This window comes from Oryzias latipes, chromosome 10 (genome assembly GCF_053564925.1).
Source record: "Oryzias latipes strain Hd-rR chromosome 10, Olatipes_Hd-rR_3.1".
NCBI classification, from domain to species: Eukaryota; Metazoa; Chordata; class Actinopteri; order Beloniformes; family Adrianichthyidae; genus Oryzias; species Oryzias latipes.
In genome coordinates this window covers 12,950,902-12,971,370 of record NC_136246.1, presented here as the reverse complement: position 1 = coordinate 12,971,370, position 20,469 = coordinate 12,950,902, and the positions used below count along the sequence as shown (strand labels likewise).

Genomic DNA, 20,469 nt, shown 5'->3' with positions numbered 1-20,469 from the left:
GTTGACGTTAGATCATATAAAAGGTACTAAACAATTTTTTTCGTTTAAATAATACATATCTTTTGGACATTACATCATTTATTTGATTATAAGCTTTCTGTTTTGTTTAAATAATTACATTGTTAACGGCAGATCACATATTAAGTAGAAAACTTTCTTTTTTTTATTTAAAAATAAACATCTTGACAGATCATATATTAAGTACTTTGCTTAATTTTTTAATCTAAAAATGTATATATTGATGACATTAGATCATTCATTTGTACTATACTTTTTTTTTGTTTAAGGAATGTATATATCTTATTGATCTCAGATCACATAAGCACTAAACTTTCTTGCTTTTTTTTTTTTTTGAAGAATTTCTATCTTGTGGACAAGATCATTTGTTTGGCACTAAACCTTCTTTTTTCAAGAATTTACATTTTGTTGACATTACATCTTTTTTTAAGAACATTTTGATGCTTCAGATCAATCATTTACCCTTACTAAACTCTTTAAAATATATTTTGATACCATCATAAATTTTTTTCTTCAACGTCTTAAACTTTTTTGTGCTTTTTTCCTGACATGATCATCAGGCTTCGTGAATCATTAACATTGCATCCACATTGGGTGTTAAAGTGTTAAACGGGCGGAAAAACCCAGAGGGTTGTGCTGGAGTCCGCGCTGCTGCTGCTGTCATATGACTTCCATTTCCTGGTACAGTCGGTCTCTAGTCATCTGCTGCTCACTGAGCGTCCTTCTGGACTGTTTTCATTCTCTTTCCTGCGATTGAAGACCAAACCAAACGGCGACAATGTCCAGACACTCTGCAGTTGTTGGACTGTTTCTCTCATTTGGAATCGGTAGGTATCTTTTAAAAAAAAATAGACCATCGAAGTGAACTCTGTGTGTTAACTTCTGGAATAATCCGGGCCTGACGGATCGGGACTTTTCGTAAACGTTACTCTTGAATGCATCGTTATTTGGATATAGACTCAGAACTAACCAGCTAGGGTTGCTAATTCTGTCAAGTCGATGCCTACAAACGGGTCCCTCTTCTTCGGGGGGCTAGCAGCGAGCAGCCGCAGATATGATTCACCGTATTAATTTGCACCTCGACAGGTATTTGTTACCTGCGTCAACGTTCAATTTGACGACTTTCTCCCGTTTTTATGAAACTTTCATTTCATTTCCTAAAATGAACTGTAATGCTGTCTGTTATCATAACAAGTAAACATTTTATTTTTACATTAACTAAGAGTAACAAATTCGAAGCTAACCCCTGATGGCTTACTGGTTAGGTAACACTTGTTTTGGTAGATTATATACTCTTATCTTTTTACTTCTGTTTTATGTTTAACAGGGGTCTAATTTGTATTTTATCCTGAGAAACGTTCATTTTAAAATGGAAAAGCTAAAATAGTCAAAAGTGTGGTAGGGTGGCTTAAAAAATCTCAAACGCAGCTCCAGTAGCTAGGTTAGCATTAGCATCATTTATTTTGCAGTCTACAGTGGGATAGCATGTGACAGGGAAGCCACAACATGAGCTTTGAGCTAAAATTACACGCAGTTCGGTGCCTCCTTGCGTTCTTTTTAAATAATCTACTAGAAATACCCCCCCCACACACACACACACAGACACACACATTTATTTATAATGAATAGATAAAAGGTTGTAGCGACACAGCGATGCTCGTATTTAGAAGTTTAGCTTAAAGCCATTCTTCATTACTTCATTGTTACGTTGCTGTCATTGGGCTTTGACACACTTTCGTAAGATTCTTTTTTTAACCCAATCCTATAACACGAGTTAATTCTGATTACCCGAGCTGAGTGCATTTTTATTACCTTGTTGAGCCTCGATAAGCTGTAAAGTTATGACGAGGCTCTGTTGTTTATCTAAAATAGACCTTGGCCTTTCCTAATGTTTTTCTGGAATTTTTTCCCCCCAACTTGGTAGTCCCCCCCCCCCCCCCCCCCCCCCCCCCCCGTTTCTACGTGATATTTTACCGTCACTTTAATTAAGTTTTTCTTCTAAATCGTAGGTACCCAGCAGGTCATATGAACTTGGACAACAGTCCTTGTGCTGCATGCATCCACTAAATTTACATTCAGCCAAAGTTTACACCAAAGCCCGAGCTGTTAGCTCCTGCAAACGTGTAATTTTCAGGTCTTTTTTAAACATAATGCTAACATCTGTCATTCACAGCGATCCAACTGTCGCATGGAATTGAGGTGAATGTCCTGCAAGAAGATGGCCAGTTGTGCCTCTATGCCAACCTGATGCTCAACTTCTCTGTCACCTACCAAGGTGACGGCGAACAGGTGAGTGACAAGTGTTTACATGGCTTAGTACCCGTTTATCTCACTGAGCTCCTGCAGCACCATCACCCTTGCAGAGCTTTGCGATCTGCAGATCAGATGCTCCTAGTGGTTCCCAGAACTCGACTTGTGACTAAGGGTGACGGAGCCTTTTCGGTGGCTGACCCTAAACTCTGGAATTCTCTCCGTTTGTCTGTGAGGTCTGCCAGGTCCTTATATGATTTTAAATCTTTCCTAAAAATTCTTTTTTTTTATACACCACAGTAGATGACAATTAGGCCAGCTCTATTAGTATTTTTATTAATGTTTATTTTACTGTTATATTTTATTATCTCTACTTGTAATTGTATTTTATCTTACCTGTGCAGCACTTTGGATCTCTAGTGGATGTTAAAGTGCTATACAAATAAAGGATTGATTGATTGATTGATTGATTGATTGATTGATTGATTTGATTGATCAATAAACACAAAGTAGGATTGAACCTTATCCTGAAGAGTTTTTTCAAAACTGGGGTGTTTATGCCCAACAATATCAACAGCATAAGTGTCACGTCATGTGAGAAGCAGGAGTCATCACGGAAAAGGGAAAGAAGTGGGATTCCTGCTAGTCAGCATTTTGTGTTGTGTGTCTTTGTGATGCATATCCTTCAATTGTAATGTGAAACTTTCACGCAAGATAGAAAACCACTGAAAAAAATGCAGCTTTATTTTAATACACCAAACCCTACAACTAATAAATATACTTTTTTATCGTCCTATTTTATTTTATTTTTTCTATTTGCATAGTATTAGAAAGTTATGAAGTTTTCTCTTCTGTATGTCCACAGGGTCAGTCTGTTTTATTTTAGGAAGTGTCTATTCATTTATATATTTTTTAAATACGCACAGACCCAGAGGTTAGGATTAGGATAAGGGGTTACAGTTAGGGTTAAACCACGAAATGGTTTCTAACAGCGTCTATTTCTGCAGCTCGCTGCTCCCCGAGGGGATGGATCAAATGTGGAGAACACATTTCACACACCTAGGAGCGGGACAACTAATCAGACTTTAACTTTAAGTTTAAATACGTGCGACCAACAACAAAATCCAGGCCTGAGCGCACTTCAAATACGTGTGGGCAATGCAACAATGTGCATCTTGGCTGCACGTATTATGTGTTTGAATGAATTTCCATCACTTTTTGTGCTGGTCGCGCGTAAATACGTGCGGCTAACATCAACTTTTATTTTATTGCTGGAACTTGACTCACTCTTTTGTCTTTGAGGAGAGTCAAAGAGTTGCAGATCTTTTCATGGTCTTGTCTTGAATTTTTCAGAGATGCCATGCCGTGATGCACATGTTTAAGTGGAACAGCGAGACAATTTAGATAAAGCAATAGTTATTTAGTCACTGAGTGTAAAAAAAACACACAGAAATGCAGTTTTAAATCAAACAAACGTGCATTTTGGTTTTTTTGTCTTGAATTTCACATTAAAGCAGTAGTATTTAATCAAATGTTTATTTTTTTTCTCATATTTTTTACTAGGTTAATTAAAGCAGGTTTCTACTCTGACTTTAAAAAAACATTAAATACTGGAAAACAAACATCCTGTGTCTAGAAAAGAACACAGGACTTGATCATACGCAGTCAGAGAACAAGAGTCGGCATGTTGTAAGGGTGGGGAAACAAAATCCACAGATTTTTATGCATTTGTAAAATTGCAAAACAGTCAGCGGCTGTGTTTAAAAAGGAATTTAATCTTCATACACTTGTATTCATATAAATATTCATTGGAATGTTATTAAATTTCTAAACAAAAAATTAGTGTAAAGGTTCACAGTAGATGTTTGTAAAAACACTTGCAAGTAATTAATTTAGTGTTTTGAATTATGAAGGTGATTATGAAAAAATCTATGAATTTTGAGCCGTCGGATTGATTTGAAATAAGAAAGGAAATGGACAGGCAAGTTTGCCTTTCGTCCACAATTCATGCTGTTCCTCCGTAACATTGACATTGTCAGAATTCTCACCCTATTCCCTAATTACTAATAAACTATATAGTGTGGGACTATGTAGTGCCCTGGATTTTAAAAGCAATTCGAAAATCATACTCGCTACTTCTTTTTTTTTTTTTATAACGATTATGAGGTCATCCATTTCACAAAGTAAAAATCTAATTGCTATGAATGGTTTGCGCTAATCATTTACTGTGTTCTGAAGATGAAAACATTGATATTTTTAAAAAAAACGACATTTAAATACTGCGTTTCAAACGCAGTGCATTGTGGTCTATATCCGCCAATCAAGTGAGCATCGATGCACACTGGTTTTCCGCAGAGACTTCTGGGAAATTTTTAGGGCACTCAATTTTGGAATTGTACATTTGGACAGCACTACAAAATGGCAAATGCACTAAATAGTGCACTATGTAGTGAGTAGGGAAGGAATTTGGACATGGCAATGACTATAAAGGATCTGGCTTCTTTGAGCTGTCTTGCGAAACCCAAAAATGCAGCATCTTGACGTGTGTATTTTACAGTTATATTGAATTAATCCCCATTTGGTCTCTTTTAGTTTCAGACTGTGGTTTTCCCACTTCCCGATTATGCCTCATCCGAGGAAAGTAAATGTGAGGAGACGAGCTCCACCCTGAAGCTGAAGTTTGGTGATGGACACTATTGGAGTGTGAACTTTACCTTAAATGAAGATAGTTACCAGGCAGACACCATAACCTTTTCCTACGATCTGGAGGACGTCCAGTTATTTCCCAATTCAGCATCAGATGGTAACTTCCAATGACAAGTCAAAGCATAAACAAAACAGAGTTATGTGACTACCAAAGCTTATGTATTATTCATGTTTTCTTTACTGTTTTTCCTTTTTGTTTTGTTTTTCAGAAATTGTCACTGTGACCCAGAAGGCTCAAATTTCAGAGATTGACTTAAACACCTGCTACTCTTGTAAAAGTCAGGACATAATCCAAGCAGAAGGAACCACCATGACGCTGTGGAACGTCCTCATCCAGGCCTTCATCCCTGATGGCAGGATGAGTCAGGACAGTAAGGCTTGTCCCTGCATCAATTTATGAACATAAGAATAACAATAAAAAAACGATTTCTGACATTTCTCTCTACTTTCTTCCCCCATAGTAACCCTTTGTGCTGCAGATGCTGTCACAACCACTGCTCCAACTACCACAAGCACAACAACCACCGCTCCAACTACCACAAGCACAACAACCACCGCTCCAACTACCACAAGCACAACAACCACCGCTCCAACTACCACAAGCACAACAACCACCGCTCCAACTACCACAAACACAACAACCACCGCTCCGCCTGTCACAAACACAACAACCACCGCTCCGCCTACCACAAACACAACAACCACCGCTCCGCCTGTCACAAACACAACAACCACCGCTCCGCCTGTCACAAACACAACAACCACCGCTCCACCTACCACAACTAGCCCGACACCGACCCTGCCCCCACCGAGCACTGGGAAGTACAACCTCACAACTCCCAACAATACAGTGTGCCTGTTGGCGAGCTTTGCTGTGCGGATCAGTTTCACCCAAGCTGGGGTACGTTCATAAGAATTTCAGCGCTGCAGCTCCAGTTGGCTGCTTGTGATGTTTGACTGACCAAATTGTCTTGTATTTTAGAAAAACGAGGAGATGAATCTGGATCCAGCTGTCACCAAAGCCTCTGGACAGTGTGGAGAGAACAGCAGTGAGCTGGAGTTGGTGTCTGATCAGATGACGCTGACGCTGGCATTCACAAATGTAAGTATTTAGGCCACCTATTCTAAAAATATTGTTTTACGTTTTAATTTCAAGCCATTACAAAGTAAAATATGAAATGTCCCTAAATGATTACAAACAACGAAAAGAAGCTAAGCTTGACACCTGTAATGACCTTCGGGCTGCATTGTCATATGGAGCCATTTTTATGGGATAATACCTATAACCTTTAAAAGAAGTCATAAAGTGACATTCAAGGAGCAAAAAAAACTTTATCGCACTCCATAGTCAGATTTGTCATTTAAAAAGAATGATGCAGATCAAATAAAGGTTTAACAACAGATAAGAAAGGATGTAAAATGAACAAAAGTCACACAGTTACACACCAACACTCTGATTTCAAGCTGCATAATTCATATGGATGATGTATGAACTTTCCTTAATGCACTTCAGCTGTTTGTTTTGAGACAGTGAAACCTTTTGGATTAAAACTGACCCTGAGTCAGCTTACTCTTATCATTGAAAACCACTGAACCTGCACTTTGCAGGCTTTCAAGGCCTTCCAGTGGCTGAAGAGATTTCAGTCTTCTGTAGGCTCTAATAATAGGCAGCAGATCATCAGATCGTGGAAACACAGCAGAACCTTTCTGACAAAGGTTCTGTACCGTTCCTGAGCAGACTGGATCTGTAGAAATCCTTTTCTGTTGCCTTCGTAACTTTTATCCCATAATGAGTTTAATTTTTTTTAAAGAAACATTTCTCCATTTATCAGTAAGCTGACTAAATCTTCCCAGTATTGGAATGAAATGTGAAAGGGCCTATATCATACCTAATAAAATGTTAGAGTTTTAAGTGTATTATATGGTCATTCCTCACAAAAAGCAGCCCCAAAGCAGTATTTTGGTCCATTCATTTCTGCGTATACCTGTCTCTCTGAGCAGCAGCCCCCCTAGCCCATGAAAACGAGCAGGTTCTCACATTGTGACGTAGATAAGTGAGGAACAGTCCCTTCCAGGAAGAGTCTGTGCTGTTAACCCCGCCCCCAGGCTAACACACACACACACACACACTTTCTTCTTGGGGCTAGCAGCAATGGGCTTTTGTTTTTTTGTTTTTCACAATATACAGATCCATCTTTGCCAACGTTTAGATGTTTGTTTGGACGACACGCTGCCAAGGTTGACTCTAGGTTGACGTCCTGAAATGGGCGGCACCCACAAGGAGAGAAAGGCGGAGCCTAAGAGATCAAGTTGTCTTACTCTCGGGTTGGAAAATGAACTGCGAAAATAACTAATATTTCATTTTTAAAAAACGAAATTTAGTCTGCCAAAGGTAATATATTATCATATATATAGATATAGTTTTCTCTGAAAGGCTTGAGCATGATATAGACCCTTTAAAGGTTCACTGGAAGCATAAACTCCCACTCCTACCAAACACTTAAACATGGCTAACTTAAAGGGTCACTGAATGAAAACGACTGTTTCAAAAAGAAATCCCTTTTGAGTCAAAGTGGTTCCAGTGGCTGCAGTCAGTAGTGTCCCAGAAGCAACATGGCTTCTTAAGCAATCCAGGAAGCAGCAGCTGGAAAATGGTTGAGATAGTCTAAAAATATCTATAATATGTAAGATTCTGCTGTGTTTGAAAAATCCTTTGTCCTAAAATTAAAATATAAAAACATGTAAGTTTGTTGTAGAGTAACACTAAAGTTTCTTTAGTTTTGTTTTTCGGTTTACTTGCATTTTTGTTCTGCATTTCAATATTAAATGTGACAGGATTCTTTTGTTTTTTAATGTTTAAACTATATTTATATTTATATCCACTTCTTTAAACAAAGCTTCACTTACAGGCAGGAATGCATGTTTAAGGCATCAGTCACATAGATTGTTGAAACATGTCTGATGTACGTCAAACTTTCTTTGAACTTCTTTGTAAACCTTTTTATAGGACGCAAAGAAATTCCGTCTGCAAGCTCTGAACGTCACCTTAAAGACCAGCTCAGGTGAGGAAAAGTGTTCGACATTCCCATAGAAACACGCAAACTGCCACGAGTGAGGAAAGAGTGAGCAAGTTATGCTTTTATTGGCCCTGTTGAAGGAGTGTTTGCTGACGGAAACGCCAACCTGAGTCTGTGGGAGGCGGCCATCGGCACCTCCTACATGTGCAACAGAGAACAGAACTTCAACATCACCAACATGCTCAGTCTCTACACCTCCAACCTGCAAGTGCAGCCCTTTGAGGTGAAGAAGGATGCTTTCAGCACAGGTGAGCCCTTCTTTTTATCGTCTATTGCTGTTTTATATGTTCAGAGCATTGACTGTATATGAGAACTGGACTGAGTGACCCCTCCCATTCCAAACAGGAAGTACCCGCTGGCTCCAAGAAGCCAAAATCCCATAGATTTATGTAAAGACACAAACAGCTATTACTCAGTCATTCTATTTGTCAGAATAACTATTAAACATGTCTTTGCTAATCCTAATTGAATTTTTCCTAATATTTTTTATCTGTAGTGAAAGTTATTCAAGTTCTAAACGGACAAATCGGATGCCTCAGTGAAAGTATGTGGTCTCGCATTTGATTTTGCGTAGCTGTCTTTCAAGTGGTAGGGCTGTGGACTTCCAACAAGCTCACCCCTAATCGGTCAGAGTGGTTGCCATAGAAATATTCACTCTGACCTATCATTGCTCACCATCAATTCCCGGTTCCAACATGGAGACGTCCGTGTTGCAAAAGATTTCATTTTGTTCGAGGTAGAAGTAAGTTATTTTCTCTGGATGACATCAGACTTGACTCGGTCCGGTTCTCGTTTGCAGTCAAAGGTTCAGAGTCTGAGAAAGTCCACTCGTGAATGGTGTTGGTCCGTTCTGTTATCAGTAGAGGTTCTTGTCAGCACTGTGTGATTTTATTTATCTAACAATATTTTAATTCAGTCTAACAGAAAATGGAAAAAAAAACACTACACTGCTTTATTTTGACATCACCATATGCTTTTTTTTTATTTCTTTAAAGATTTTGCAAATAACAAAGTGCCTTTCAGCTGCCTCTTTCTTCTACAGCTCTTAAAAGATGAATTGTTCCACCTGCTGACTGACTGTCTTTTTATCTGCAGCACATGAATGTTCATTGGATGACACCAGCATCTTAATCCCAATCATTGTTGGCGCTGCTCTGGCTGTCTTGATTCTCATTGTAGTGATCGCTTATGTGATTGGTCGAAGAAAGACCTATGTGGGATATCAGACCCTCTGAGTTCACTCTTTAATTGTCCCTGAATGTCACAAGGGTTCCCAAGCTTTGGTCTGAAAGTACATTTGTTTAATTGGCTGTTTTATAAACTAAAAATCAAATCAAATGTGGATTTAGGTGTAAAATGAAAATAAAAGAAAAACAGAAGTAGACTTAAATATCTGTCAGTATTTAAGCTACTATTGGTAAAGTACCATGAACCACATTTTAAAATCATTTTTGGTATCCATTCAGCCACTAATGTGTAGCTGCTCTTTATATGGACCAAACTTGCTTAACCCCTATGATTTGTTTGCATTTCATTCCCTGTATGTGGCTTGTTTCCATTTTTTTTGTTTGTTTTTTGTTAATGGGCAAGTGCAAGATCCTGAAAAACCACACAATCACACTAATTCTGTTGATCAGTGTGCAATATGTACAGTGTGCAGATCAGTACCACCTGGAAATTTAAAACAAAATGTAATTAAGCAAAGTTTTCTTGTTCACAAAAAGGTGTAATTCTCTGTTTTTCTGTCGGATCCTGTGCTTGTTCAGCAGACAATTTGACTTTTTGTTTTTGTCGTCTCCACAATTATGAAGATGTATTTAAAGATTTCGACAGCACAAAGCAGCTTTCTGTCTTTGTTGTTTGGAATTCATGAACAAGGGGTTGAGGAGGTTCCTGTAGATCAGGAGAAACCCTGGAGTTAGGGTCAGATTTAATGTAGAGGATGATATTCAGTCGTGCGTCACTTGAGAGAAAAACGCAGTTGAAGTGTAGCTAAAGTGGCTGATTTAGGCAAGAAAGCCAAAAGCTTGTTGGTGATTTCATCTGTGCAACTCCTGCTGTTGTGCAGATTTATAGGTAGATCTAAAGGAGAGGTAAAGATTGACCTTCTTTTTTTGTAAAGAAAACCCGTTGGCATTAGTTTTAGAAAAGGGACAGTACTTTGTAGATCTTTGCAGCACAGAGACACTGATCTGAAGAGATTTACATGCAAATGCACTAAGACACTCTTACCTTACTCGCTCTTTTCTCACCTGGTTAAAGACGTGGCCCCCGCCAGGTAGCAGATAAAAACAAAACAAAAAGAGCGGGAAAACCTGCTGCAGTATGAGAAACGATCAAGATTAAGATGATCTGGACACCATTTCCATGACAACCCAGTTACAAGGGGTTCATGTCACTGATCAGCTGGTGACGGCCATCCTGAAATGGGATGGCGTCTCCTGCTGTGTTCAGCAACAAAATAAAAGAAATTCTAGAAGTTTTGTGTCAGGAAATGAGATCAGTGATCAGGGATGGCGAGCCAAAAAATGATTGACACAGTATGATCTCCATAGAAACTGTAGCAGGGTGCTGAGTTTTAATGGCACCAATCCAGGTCTTGTTGACATTAAATGTTTGCAGTTTTGAAGTTGCTGATATAAAAAAAAAACTAAAAAAAAAACAAGCTTTCCCAGGTTGTTATACATGTGTTTGTGTAATTGTTTCTAATCAAATACAAGCTTTGATTTTTCTTTGTAATTGAGATTGTGTATTTCTGCTTTGCAAATGCTCACCTGCCTTAATTACTACGATGGTCCTGCAGCATGAGTGATAGTCTTGAATTTGTAAAATCTCTCTTATTTTCCATCTAAGAGGTTTGTCCTGCTAACGTTGTTGTTTTTTGTGCATTCATTAACTTATTCTTGTGTATTTGGCTCATCGTTTTATTTCCTCCAAAACTTGTGGAGGAAACTGCACAAGGGTTTGACAAAGGGAAGCTGCGCTGCAAGACCATCCATGTTCATGTGTGATACAGAGACGAATGATTTCATCTGCTTTCTCTCATGCTGATAGCTGTAATAAATTGGATAACAATTTGTCTTTGGAGTGTTTTAATATTTTCTTTGAAAATAAAAAGATTTAAAAAGAAAAAAAGGAGAGAGAAATGCTACTTTTCATGTTTTGATCGTTGAGTTGTTCACCCCTTGCTTCCCGTTCAGCCCTTCACATGTCTGCTCTTTTCACCTTTGTCCAGCCGAGGAGTGCCAGGGTGATGCCGAGAGCTTCCTTGTCCCCATAGCTGTGGGAGTTGCACTTCTAGTTCTCATAGCTGTTGTTGTTGTGGCCTTTTTCATCGGGAGGAGGAGAAACATGGCCACCGGATACGAGTCTTTCTGATTATTGCCCATCTTCTTCCTTTACAAACCATAGCTGCTGAATCATTAATCTTCTGCTTTTTACCAAGTTGAGTTGTGTTTCAATCTGGTTCGCTCTGACTGTGAGAGGAAGGTGCGTTTGGTTTTCTTGCCGAGAGCAGAAACGCGTTTTCAAGATTCCTCCCTGCACATTTTAAATTGTGGACTCAAAAAATGTTTTTGTACGATTAACTTCTGCACATTCAGTTTCCTCAAGTAATCTAGTAATTTAAACTTACTACCTCTTGTTAAGGCATTGGACTTCTTGAATTCATTCTAGTCTGCTTGTTTTTAGCTTTGATTTTGACTTTTTATTTCCTGGTTTTAATCTTCTTTGAACCAGTTTTATGTCGAGCTAAATGTTGAAAAGTGCAACTTCGCAGCCTTCCTTTCACAGTTGGAGCATAAATAAAATAGATTGTCTCTGATTGTGTTTCCGTATAACTTTTTAATCAATAACCTTTCCACCTCTCCATTTTAACCCTCAATAAGTATTTGCACTGATGTGCTAATAACTTTGTCTGTCTGTCTGTCTCTCTCAGCTGAAGAATGCTTTCTGGACTCTGATTTGAGCTTTTTGGTACCCATTGCCGTTGGCGTGGCACTCAGCTTCCTAATCATCCTTGTGCTTATCTCTTACCTAATTGGTCGGAGGAAGAGTCGCACTGGTTACCAGTCCGTTTAATTCAGCGCTCCTGCCCCCCCACCCCCCACAGCTCTTTAAACATATTCTTGGCCCACCGTAAAAGCAAACCAGATATTGTCTGCTGCTTCTCCCCTCAAACCCTGTGATCCTGCCTCAATTTCTTTTGTAACCAATTTTAGCTGCTCCTGCAGCTTCTCTTATGTTATGATACCAATGACTGAACTGACATGGAATTGATGCATTTTAATTGTTAATTGCATGTTTTAAATGTACATTTATGGCTGTGATTGGCCATAAGCTCCCCCCTTGAAAGCCCTTCCTGCTCCCACACCAGAAGTTTTTTTTAAAAACAAATTTGCTCTGGTTTCTGTGCTGCATAAAATATACGTGTAAATGAATCTCTTGTATAGAATAAATGAAAAAAAATTATTTTTTTTTGATGTGGTGAATGTATAAAGCTACTGTTATTCACTGATTCTTTGAGGTAACAGCTAAAATTTTGCACATGTAATCACTCTACAGTAGCTTGATGAAAGGGACAATTGTAACAGCCACTTTAAACTAACGGGACCATTTTGTGTTTCTTCACTATTCATGTTTGTTTCACTTATTTTCTTATGCCTTCACATATTAACCCTGGTCAGGTCACAATAGTTGTGCTCCTTTGAAATCCTACAATGTTTCAATGCTTCAGAGTTTTAAATGCCAGCTAGCTGCAGATCCTCCCACTACAGTTCACTGCTGTGACTGAAGGAGCATGAGGATGAGGTGCTGCTGTCCCATCACAGCTCCCCGCTCATGAAAGCACCGCCGCACTCCTCCCCTTCCAACGGTTTTGTGCCTTTCTGTTGCTCACCCCCCCCCGAGTTGCTCCCTCGAAGCTCGTCTCCATCTGATGAAGAATGTGACATGGTGACTATGGGGAACGGATGAAATAAAGTTACTTTCCTGTTTTGTATCACTGTCGTTCCTTTTTTTCCAGTGGGGCCTTTGCTGTCATTGTGTGTGCGGCAGCAGAAGTGAGTCTAAAACCTGAACTTTGAGCTCTATAACAGCTGCTAACGACATGTGACTGATAAGCAAAACGCTTTTAAAGACCTGTTATTGCCAAGCAGATGTTTCCTGAGTCGGAGGTGGGTTTAAGGAGAGCAGCCTCAGTCAAAAGGTGAAGACAAAAATCACTTTTACCTTTTTTCCATTTAATATGTGTCCAGTGATGGGGTTAGTGCTCTCGCGATCTTTCCGTGTGGAGTTTACATGTTCCAGCCGTGCATGAGGGGCTTCATCTTCCTCTCACAGTCCAAAAACATGCTGCGTATGTCGACTGGTGACTAAATTGTCCCCAGGTGTGCTTGTGAGTGTGTGGCCCTGCAACAGACTGGCAACCTGTTGAAGGTGAACCCCGCCTGTGCCCAACAGTTGCTAGGATAGGCCCCAGCAACCTGTGACCCCAAAAGGGATACACTGACAGATGAAAGGTGTCCTTTAGCGCCACCGTTAGGCCTATCAAATCATGGTCTTGTACTACTTCTTTGACATAAACCCATTTATTTGATCAAATCATAAATGGCGTATACTTTCTACTTCACTTGAAGGTCCAAGGCATAGTAGGGTCATAGTCCCATCCATCTATGCACACACACACATTCACACACTGAACACTGGCATTAACCTGTAACCACCAACGTTTAGTGTCTTGCCAACGTCGACACACAAAGAGGAAACTAAACCTGCAAACGTCTGATCAGAGCCTCCTCAAATGTAACCAAACTATTTTTGTGACAGATTCTCTAATAAAAGTTTTCAAAGTAATAAAAGAAAGTTTATTTAAAAAAAAAAACTTTTTAACACTTTAAAAAATCTTTCTTAAAGCTTTAAAAATATCAAAACATAAACGTTATGCCAGAACACTGATTTTTATTATAAGCCTTGTAAAAGGAATAAATACAAAGGTGGCATGTCAGGCAGCATTAACACTACAACAGAACAGTTATATTTATTTTAAAATAGTGGACAGACATTTTAGAAACTACTTATATCACAGTTTTTCTTTTCTTTATTGATCAGTTCTGTAGTATCTCATTTTCAACAACATTTCTTTTTTTCTTTTTTACAAAAGTGGGTATTTTATTTTAAATTCATACTACTCTATAAAAAATACAGTGATCGGGTACATCTTTTTTTTTACTGTGTAAGTACAGTACAAGTCATGCTTTCAGTATTTGATAGTTCTTTGAATTTGTAAAACTTTTTTCTCTGAAAAATATGAAGAAAAACAAATTAGTACACTTGGTCACAGGAAACTGCACGAAAAAAAACAATTGTTTAACCTGACAAAGTAAATCCTTACTAATGGTTAGGTCATGATTGAATTTGCATAGCCAGAAAGGATAACTAGAGGGCAAAGTGTGATTAAGTTCATTCGTATAGCTAGTCATTACAGAATATGAGAAACTTAACTGAAACTCCCACTGTTTGCTGTGGGTCCAGCTGTCACACGCTTGCTCCAAAAATTTAGCAGTAACACTTTTTAAAGATTTATTTTCACAGCTGATATTAAGAGAATTATTAGCAAAGAGAAATGTGGAAATAAAGGTTCAAAAAAAATTATTTTCTTGGACTTTTTTTGCTTTTTCCCTGCCTCAATGCGGGAGCACCTGACTGGCAGGGATGTCTTTCCCTCACGCTCCAACCTCCAGGGAGAAGGTCACGCTTCCCAGGTAGCGGTCAGTCTGCGAATCGTTGATGATTCCCTTTCCGTTCAGTTTGCATTGCACCTGGATGTGAGTGTCGTACTGCACTCCTGCAAAACGCACAGCCACCACCGGGGATGAGTAGTTCACCTGAAACCAAACACGCACCCATGAACGACACTTCACAAGCTGGGAAACCTCATGTCGGGTGACCCCACACTCACATGTCTAAGCTTCCCATAGTATGGATAGTACTTCAAGTCAAAAATGCTTCTAGGGAAAAATTGAATTTCTCCTAATGTTTCTGCTGGCCCTTTCTGAAAGAAAAAAAAAGTCATGTAATTTTAGGTAAAAGGAATTGGTTGTTTTTTCTGGAGCAAAATTGATATTGAGATGCTCACCTTGACTGCACAAGTCACATTTATTGGTTTTCCTTGGCCAGGTAAGTAACCCAGAATCTTAAGAGAAATAGTTAGGAGTCAGCACACAGTTAGGCGCCAAAGCACAAAAGAGATTAGCCACTGCAGAGTTGACCTCACATCTGTCTGTCACTGACTCTTCTTACCCGGTTCATTCGAAGTAAAATGCAGGGCCTTCCCTGAGAATAGCCATAGTGTGGGTCCTGCAGGCCTGAACAGTCCCCCAACCAGGACCTCTTGAACTGACACGCTTTCCGCTCTGCACTTTCCTCCAAGTCGTCCTGCATGAAGTATGCGTCATGTGTGCAGCGAATATTCTTCCTGTCCTGTGCACCGTCATTATATGCTGAAAGTGGAGGACAGAGAGAAAGAGAAGGGGGCGCAAAAGGGAGGAGGGGGGCATAAATAAACCTTTGCGACAGCAGAGCCCTGCCAGACTCGAACCTCCTTTTAAAAAAGCTCGACAAAGGCCGGCAGAGGAGGAAAAAAGCTGCAATGAATAGCTCCCCCTCCGCTACCCTCTAAGAGGCTTCCCCTGCCATCATCCTCTGCAGGAAACAAATGGGAAATGGGGCAAAGGTGGGGAAGAGGAAGATCTAAAACAACTGCATTTCTCCTTTCCTTTGCTACAACTTCACCACAATGAAACCTCCCAGAACCACGTTAGGACTCACGTCTTAGAAATTCATCCATCGACCGGGCGTATTTCTTCCATGATTTGCGGTCAGATGCATTAAAAGCAATTTCATGGCCTTCTAGGTGAGGGGCCATCGTCATACCTAGCAGAGGAGACCCAGAGTCACTCAACTGTGCTGAGATTGGAGCTCTGTTTGCAGAGTGAGTTTGCTATGCTTACCTGGTGGCATCACTCTATCATTGTATGTGGGATGGTAGGGGCTAATGGACCACATGAGGCAAAACAAACATCCGCCAAACATGGCTGCAAGGAATGCGTAAAGTGCAGCATAGAAGAGCAGGATGAGACCTAAACCAAAAGAAAACATGAGTTTACCCAGTTACTTTTACTCATTTTTAATGAAATCAGCGGCCGAAAAGTGAATTACATAACAGACAAGTCATCTCCCAACAGACTGTGTTGCAAATTAGAACAAAGAACTCCTCTTTTTTTTTTTTTGGTTTGGACTCTAACAAATTCCCCTGATCACAATCGTCACTAATTTGTTTACCAATGCAAAAGTACACCCCCTTAAGAACCCCCCCATTCTCCATGTCTGGATCTGTAAATATGACTTTAATAGGTTAAGTAGAAAAGCAACAGCGCCGAGCTAAAAAATGATACCGGCATAGTTAATTTTCAATTAACAGTCTTTTAGCAGCGAATCAAGCTAAACGTGTCTTAAATGAAATGGCTTTTGCTGTGTGGGCAATTTCACAGGGGACTAGCTGCAGCCAGCCTTGCGTCCTCAGAGCCACAAAGGCCTTTCTGTTTGAGCTCAGTGAGAATTCTCCCAGCTGTCCTTTAACTCAGGAACACAGTGAACCTCCGGTTGCCATCGTAGTGGAGGTCTTTCGCAGCCATAGAAGCCCGGCCAGCTCCAAGGAGCTCCAAGCACCTCACTCTGGTATTATTAAGTCCTCTCTTGCACGCTCGCCTCACAGGACACCCAACACCTCAACCCGGGGCCCTACTTCAAGGTCCCACTCGCCAGATATCAGCTTTCAGCCCTCCAGATGCTGTCTATCAGCTGATGTTGTTGTCTCTCCTCTCAACTCAACCAGACATTGTTTACATTTTGCAACTGCATTGCATGACAACTGTTCTGGAGAAATAATTATCTGCTCCATCATCCTTGACTCAACAGTCTTCAGCTTAATGGAAAAACAAAAACCCCCAAAAAAACACTGACAAGCTCAGCAATGAGGTCGCTCAGGCTTTGGGAAAAAGGCTGTGGAGAGCGTGGAAATATTCAGAGGAATGTGATTCCTGGCCAATGTGAGGCCTGGAACAGCGTGATCCCACTGGGAACACGTCCCCAGGCAGTCTGTTTGTGTCAGGACTCTCTGAATCCACCACGCACCTATGTAAACATTGAGCATCAGGACACATGCACGCACAAGCAGAGTTAGCTAAGTCACTAGACTGGATACTCACCCCCCCTCCCTCCGTTAAAGTGCATCTTCTTAAAAATATCAGATCAAATCACTTTATACATGGACTAATAATTAAAATCAGCTTCTTTAGAACCAAATCCCCACAGCCCAACTTTTCAACTCACTCCAGCTCTTCCCGGAGCGACCCATGAATTCCTTGGTTTCTGCATTCCACAGGTACGTCTTCAAGTCAGCTATTTTCTGGTGGAGCGTCCTCTCGGGAACCGGCCTGCGCTTCCATCTCTCAAAGTTCAGGTCTTCCTGCTCTAGTGGTTGATGCTCAGCCAGCTCCTCCTGCTCTTCCTCCAGCTCTTGGCCATGTTTGCGTATCACTTTGTGAGGCTGGTAGAAGGGAGAAGAGGAGAAAAATCCTTCACCACACATTCTAAACTGCTGAGCTCTGCACCCCACCAATCTTCTCTTCAAGTCACTGCAGAAAAAAAGCCCACATCCCTCCCGATTTGAGTATGACCAATAATGTAAAGTGACAGACAGCCCTCTGCATATTAATGAACATCACTGTGATGTTTCTGTTCCTTGTGTCTGCAAATTACGAACCCGCTGGTGACCTTATGGCACCCGTCGGGAGAGCTGGCCTCCACTGAGCAAACCCTCCTGCTTGGAGCTGCAGCTGCAGACAGCAAAGCTGGACGGGTCAATCTGAAATCCAGATGTTACTCGCAGACTCTCGGCTGGCCGGGACGTCCAAATCGCAGGACCAAGGGACACTTAAAGAGCACTATCAAATTCCCCTTTTCATCTAAACTACGTTACCATTGGACTTTTTGTGTAAATGACGCTTTTGCTTCAACACAGGCAAGAAATTCCTCTCTTTGGATCATCTATTTCAGTGAAACAAGTGAAAGTGTAAATTCTCTTCAGAATTTGACTTACAGGACTTGTTGGGTGATTTTTAATGGCCTTCTCCTCAGCTCCTCCCTCTGTGGAACTGGGCTCCATGTTCTTTACAGAAGCAAAAAGCATGACTTTGTGCATTTAGAGATGCCACTAAAATCCAAAACACCTTCTACACATGCATGCATGTTCTTAAAATATGTCAAGTTTTGACTAAATGTGTTAAAGAACAAATAAACGAATAGAATCCAAATAAAAAGCAAGACATACCTGAAGTTTCCTTCTTAATACAAAAGGCGAAGTGATTTGATAGAAACCCTCTTGATCTCTAAGGAAAAGTTATGTTTGTCAAAAAGTGTGTATGGATTTCATTAGAAAGTTTAAAGCATGCAGTGGGGACCGGGTGTGGAGAGGCTCCTTCAACTAGGCGCACATCTTGGTGAATGAGCTCTGGACAGAGAAAATCCGGGGTGGGTGGCAATCAGAGTGGGGTTTTTTTTCTCTCTCTCACTCCAAGAGTTGTTTTGGCAGCAGCCTGGACCACAGCGCGGCATTCTGGACACGCACTCCATCATTCATTGTCTGCTAAGTCTGAAATAAAGCCTGAATACAATATTCACAGCTTCCTCCAACCCGTGACCGGCGGTCACTCTCTGCACACACAAAGTCCTCATCAACTTCATTTATGTACTTCCACTTGTTTTACAGTGAGAAATCATGAAGTTAAATCAGATTGAATGGAGTGGCTGAGCATTGTCCATGCGTGTGCACTCATCAAGCTGCAGCTCATGTAGTCCTTCCACAACTGCACATCTAGGCTTTCCTCCATGAACTAAAGTTCAGGCAGTACTCATCCTTGGTCCAATCTGCTTTCTGGTCACGTATCCCTCAGTTACCCCCCTGTAAATGTGGGAGGGGGTAGGGGGCTTTTATTCTTCTTTGAACATGCAAAGAGAAATTGCGTCATGGAAAAAAAAATACAGGTCTTTGAGTTCTGCGCGCCAAAGACGTATGTGCTGCTCAGATTATAGTTAAGAGTAAGTCTTAAAAATCTTTAAAAAAGAAGCCATTCTGTTAAAAATCCTTCTTTCTGCAGAGAACCGTGTTCTTAAGTCTGGTACTTTCTGTCTCTTCTTTTGTTTAAAGCTGCACATGGGCCCCTGTGTCAGCTCACGTTCAGCAGGCATGGCCAACTCCTGCAGGCATGCAAGACCACTGGAAGACAATCCTGAATATGATTGCAGGATCTCCACCCCATGTGCACTCCACTGTAAGGACTATAGTCCAGAAATATCCCAAGATTATGAAGTATGGTGAGGAGTTAGAAATATAATACTTGTTCTCAAACTTAAAGTAAACTTTACTCCAAATAACACAAAAACACTCAGAAAAATGGATTTCCATTTCTTTGAAAAATAACAGAATTAGCACCACAACCAAAAGATTTTAAAAAAAGTGACAAAGGTAAACTGTGTTTAAGACACATATTACATTTATTAAATGAGTAAAATAATGTCTCACAGAAACATAACATTCTTAATGCAACCACAAGGGGGCACAATTCAATTTGTTCAGGAGCCTATAGCAACATTTTAGATTATCTAACTGAGTTTGTCTCCAGTCAGTCATCTCAGATGCAGAAATCCTAACTCCTGTTTGTGTCTTGCAGGTAGCCGTAAAACACATTCCAAAGACTTTTGTTTGTCATCTACTGGAACATTCAATGATAAACACCTTTCCTGAGGGTTTTTCCCAAATTCAAGTTCACCTTCCGTGGAGTTTTACCTCTTCTTCGTAGAGAGCTTGGGCCAGAGGGGAGCGGGCCAAACCCAGACCAGGTTTAATTAACTGGCATTTACAATTTGGAATAGGAAGAAAAAAGTAAAGTTTGATGAAGCACACATAATCCTAACAAGGGTATTGGCATTAAAATAAATGAAGACCACTGAGGATAATTAACATTTTAAACCTGGTGTTACTGAGACAAGAGAAACACACAAAACATGACAAAAAACAAATAACCAACAAATACCAGGAAATGTGATAGTAAGAAGTCCCTGCAATGCTCCCCAGGGGCAATAAACATGAATGACTGCAGTTCCAGGGACCATCCTCAGGGGCAGCCACAGAGACCCTCTTCAGGGTCAAGACACGTGAAGAGGAGTAGCTCCAGCAACCCTCCTCAGGGACATGCCAAATCACGGGTGGACATAGCGGGAGCATAAATGCTGAAATTTCTTTTGGCATTGCTGCTGTGGCATGGTACTGCAGCAAAGTGTCCTCTGCAGGGTCTAGGTT

At 40.4% G+C, this 20,469-nt stretch overlaps 2 protein-coding genes across 10 annotated transcripts; one reads left to right on the top strand and one right to left on the bottom strand.

The window, feature by feature from the left end:
• Positions 1–567: 567 nt before the first annotated feature.
• Positions 568–13,050, top strand: lamp2 (lysosomal-associated membrane protein 2). Of its 9 annotated transcripts, none has more exons than XM_023959008.2 (9): positions 568–845; positions 2,192–2,307; positions 4,861–5,071; positions 5,184–5,345; positions 5,436–5,875; positions 5,957–6,076; positions 7,982–8,036; positions 8,132–8,299; positions 11,989–13,050. In XM_023959008.2, exons 1-9 carry the CDS (start codon positions 797–799, stop codon positions 12,129–12,131), a joined length of 1,464 nt encoding a protein of 487 aa, XP_023814776.1. In that variant the 5' UTR covers positions 568–796; the 3' UTR covers positions 12,132–13,050. The 9 variants fall into 9 exon arrangements, with proteins under 9 accessions (XP_023814776.1, XP_023814775.1, XP_023814777.1 ...); XM_023959007.2 differs by having other exon boundaries at positions 11,287–13,050; XM_023959009.2 differs by lacking the exon at positions 11,989–13,050 and adding an exon at positions 9,147–11,197.
• A 942-nt stretch (positions 13,051–13,992) lies between these two features.
• Positions 13,993–18,640, bottom strand: atp1b4 (ATPase Na+/K+ transporting subunit beta 4). Its single transcript, XM_004073086.4, has 9 exons — positions 18,442–18,640; positions 18,211–18,279; positions 17,442–17,658; positions 16,061–16,189; positions 15,879–15,983; positions 15,351–15,550; positions 15,187–15,243; positions 15,010–15,102; positions 13,993–14,935 (listed from the first exon to the last, which is right to left on the bottom strand). Exons 2-9 carry the CDS (start codon positions 18,274–18,276, stop codon positions 14,774–14,776), a joined length of 1,029 nt encoding a protein of 342 aa, XP_004073134.1. The 5' UTR covers positions 18,277–18,279; positions 18,442–18,640; the 3' UTR covers positions 13,993–14,773.
• Positions 18,641–20,469: the final 1,829 nt, after the last annotated feature.

What these genes read in the sequence shown, in the direction of transcription:
- lamp2 (XM_023959008.2), top strand. Translation starts at nt 797, where the DNA reads ATGTCCAGACACTCTGCAGTTGTTGGACTGTTTCTCTCATTTGGAATC. An exon ending in TCAGTTTCACCCAAGCTGGG is followed by an intron (nt 5,876 to 5,956) that starts GTACGTTCATAA and finishes CTTGTATTTTAG; the next exon opens with AAAAACGAGGAGATGAATCT. An exon ending in CACCTTAAAGACCAGCTCAG is followed by an intron (nt 8,037 to 8,131) that starts GTGAGGAAAAGT and finishes GCCCTGTTGAAG; the next exon opens with GAGTGTTTGCTGACGGAAAC.
- atp1b4 (XM_004073086.4), bottom strand. Translation starts at nt 18,276, where the DNA reads ATGGAGCCCAGTTCCACAGAGGGAGGAGCTGAGGAGAAGGCCATTAAA. An exon ending in GATGGATGAATTTCTAAGAC is followed by an intron (nt 15,551 to 15,878) that starts GTGAGTCCTAAC and finishes CTCCACTTTCAG; the next exon opens with CATATAATGACGGTGCACAG. An exon ending in ACTATGGGAAGCTTAGACAT is followed by an intron (nt 14,936 to 15,009) that starts GTGAGTGTGGGG and finishes GTTTGGTTTCAG; the next exon opens with GTGAACTACTCATCCCCGGT.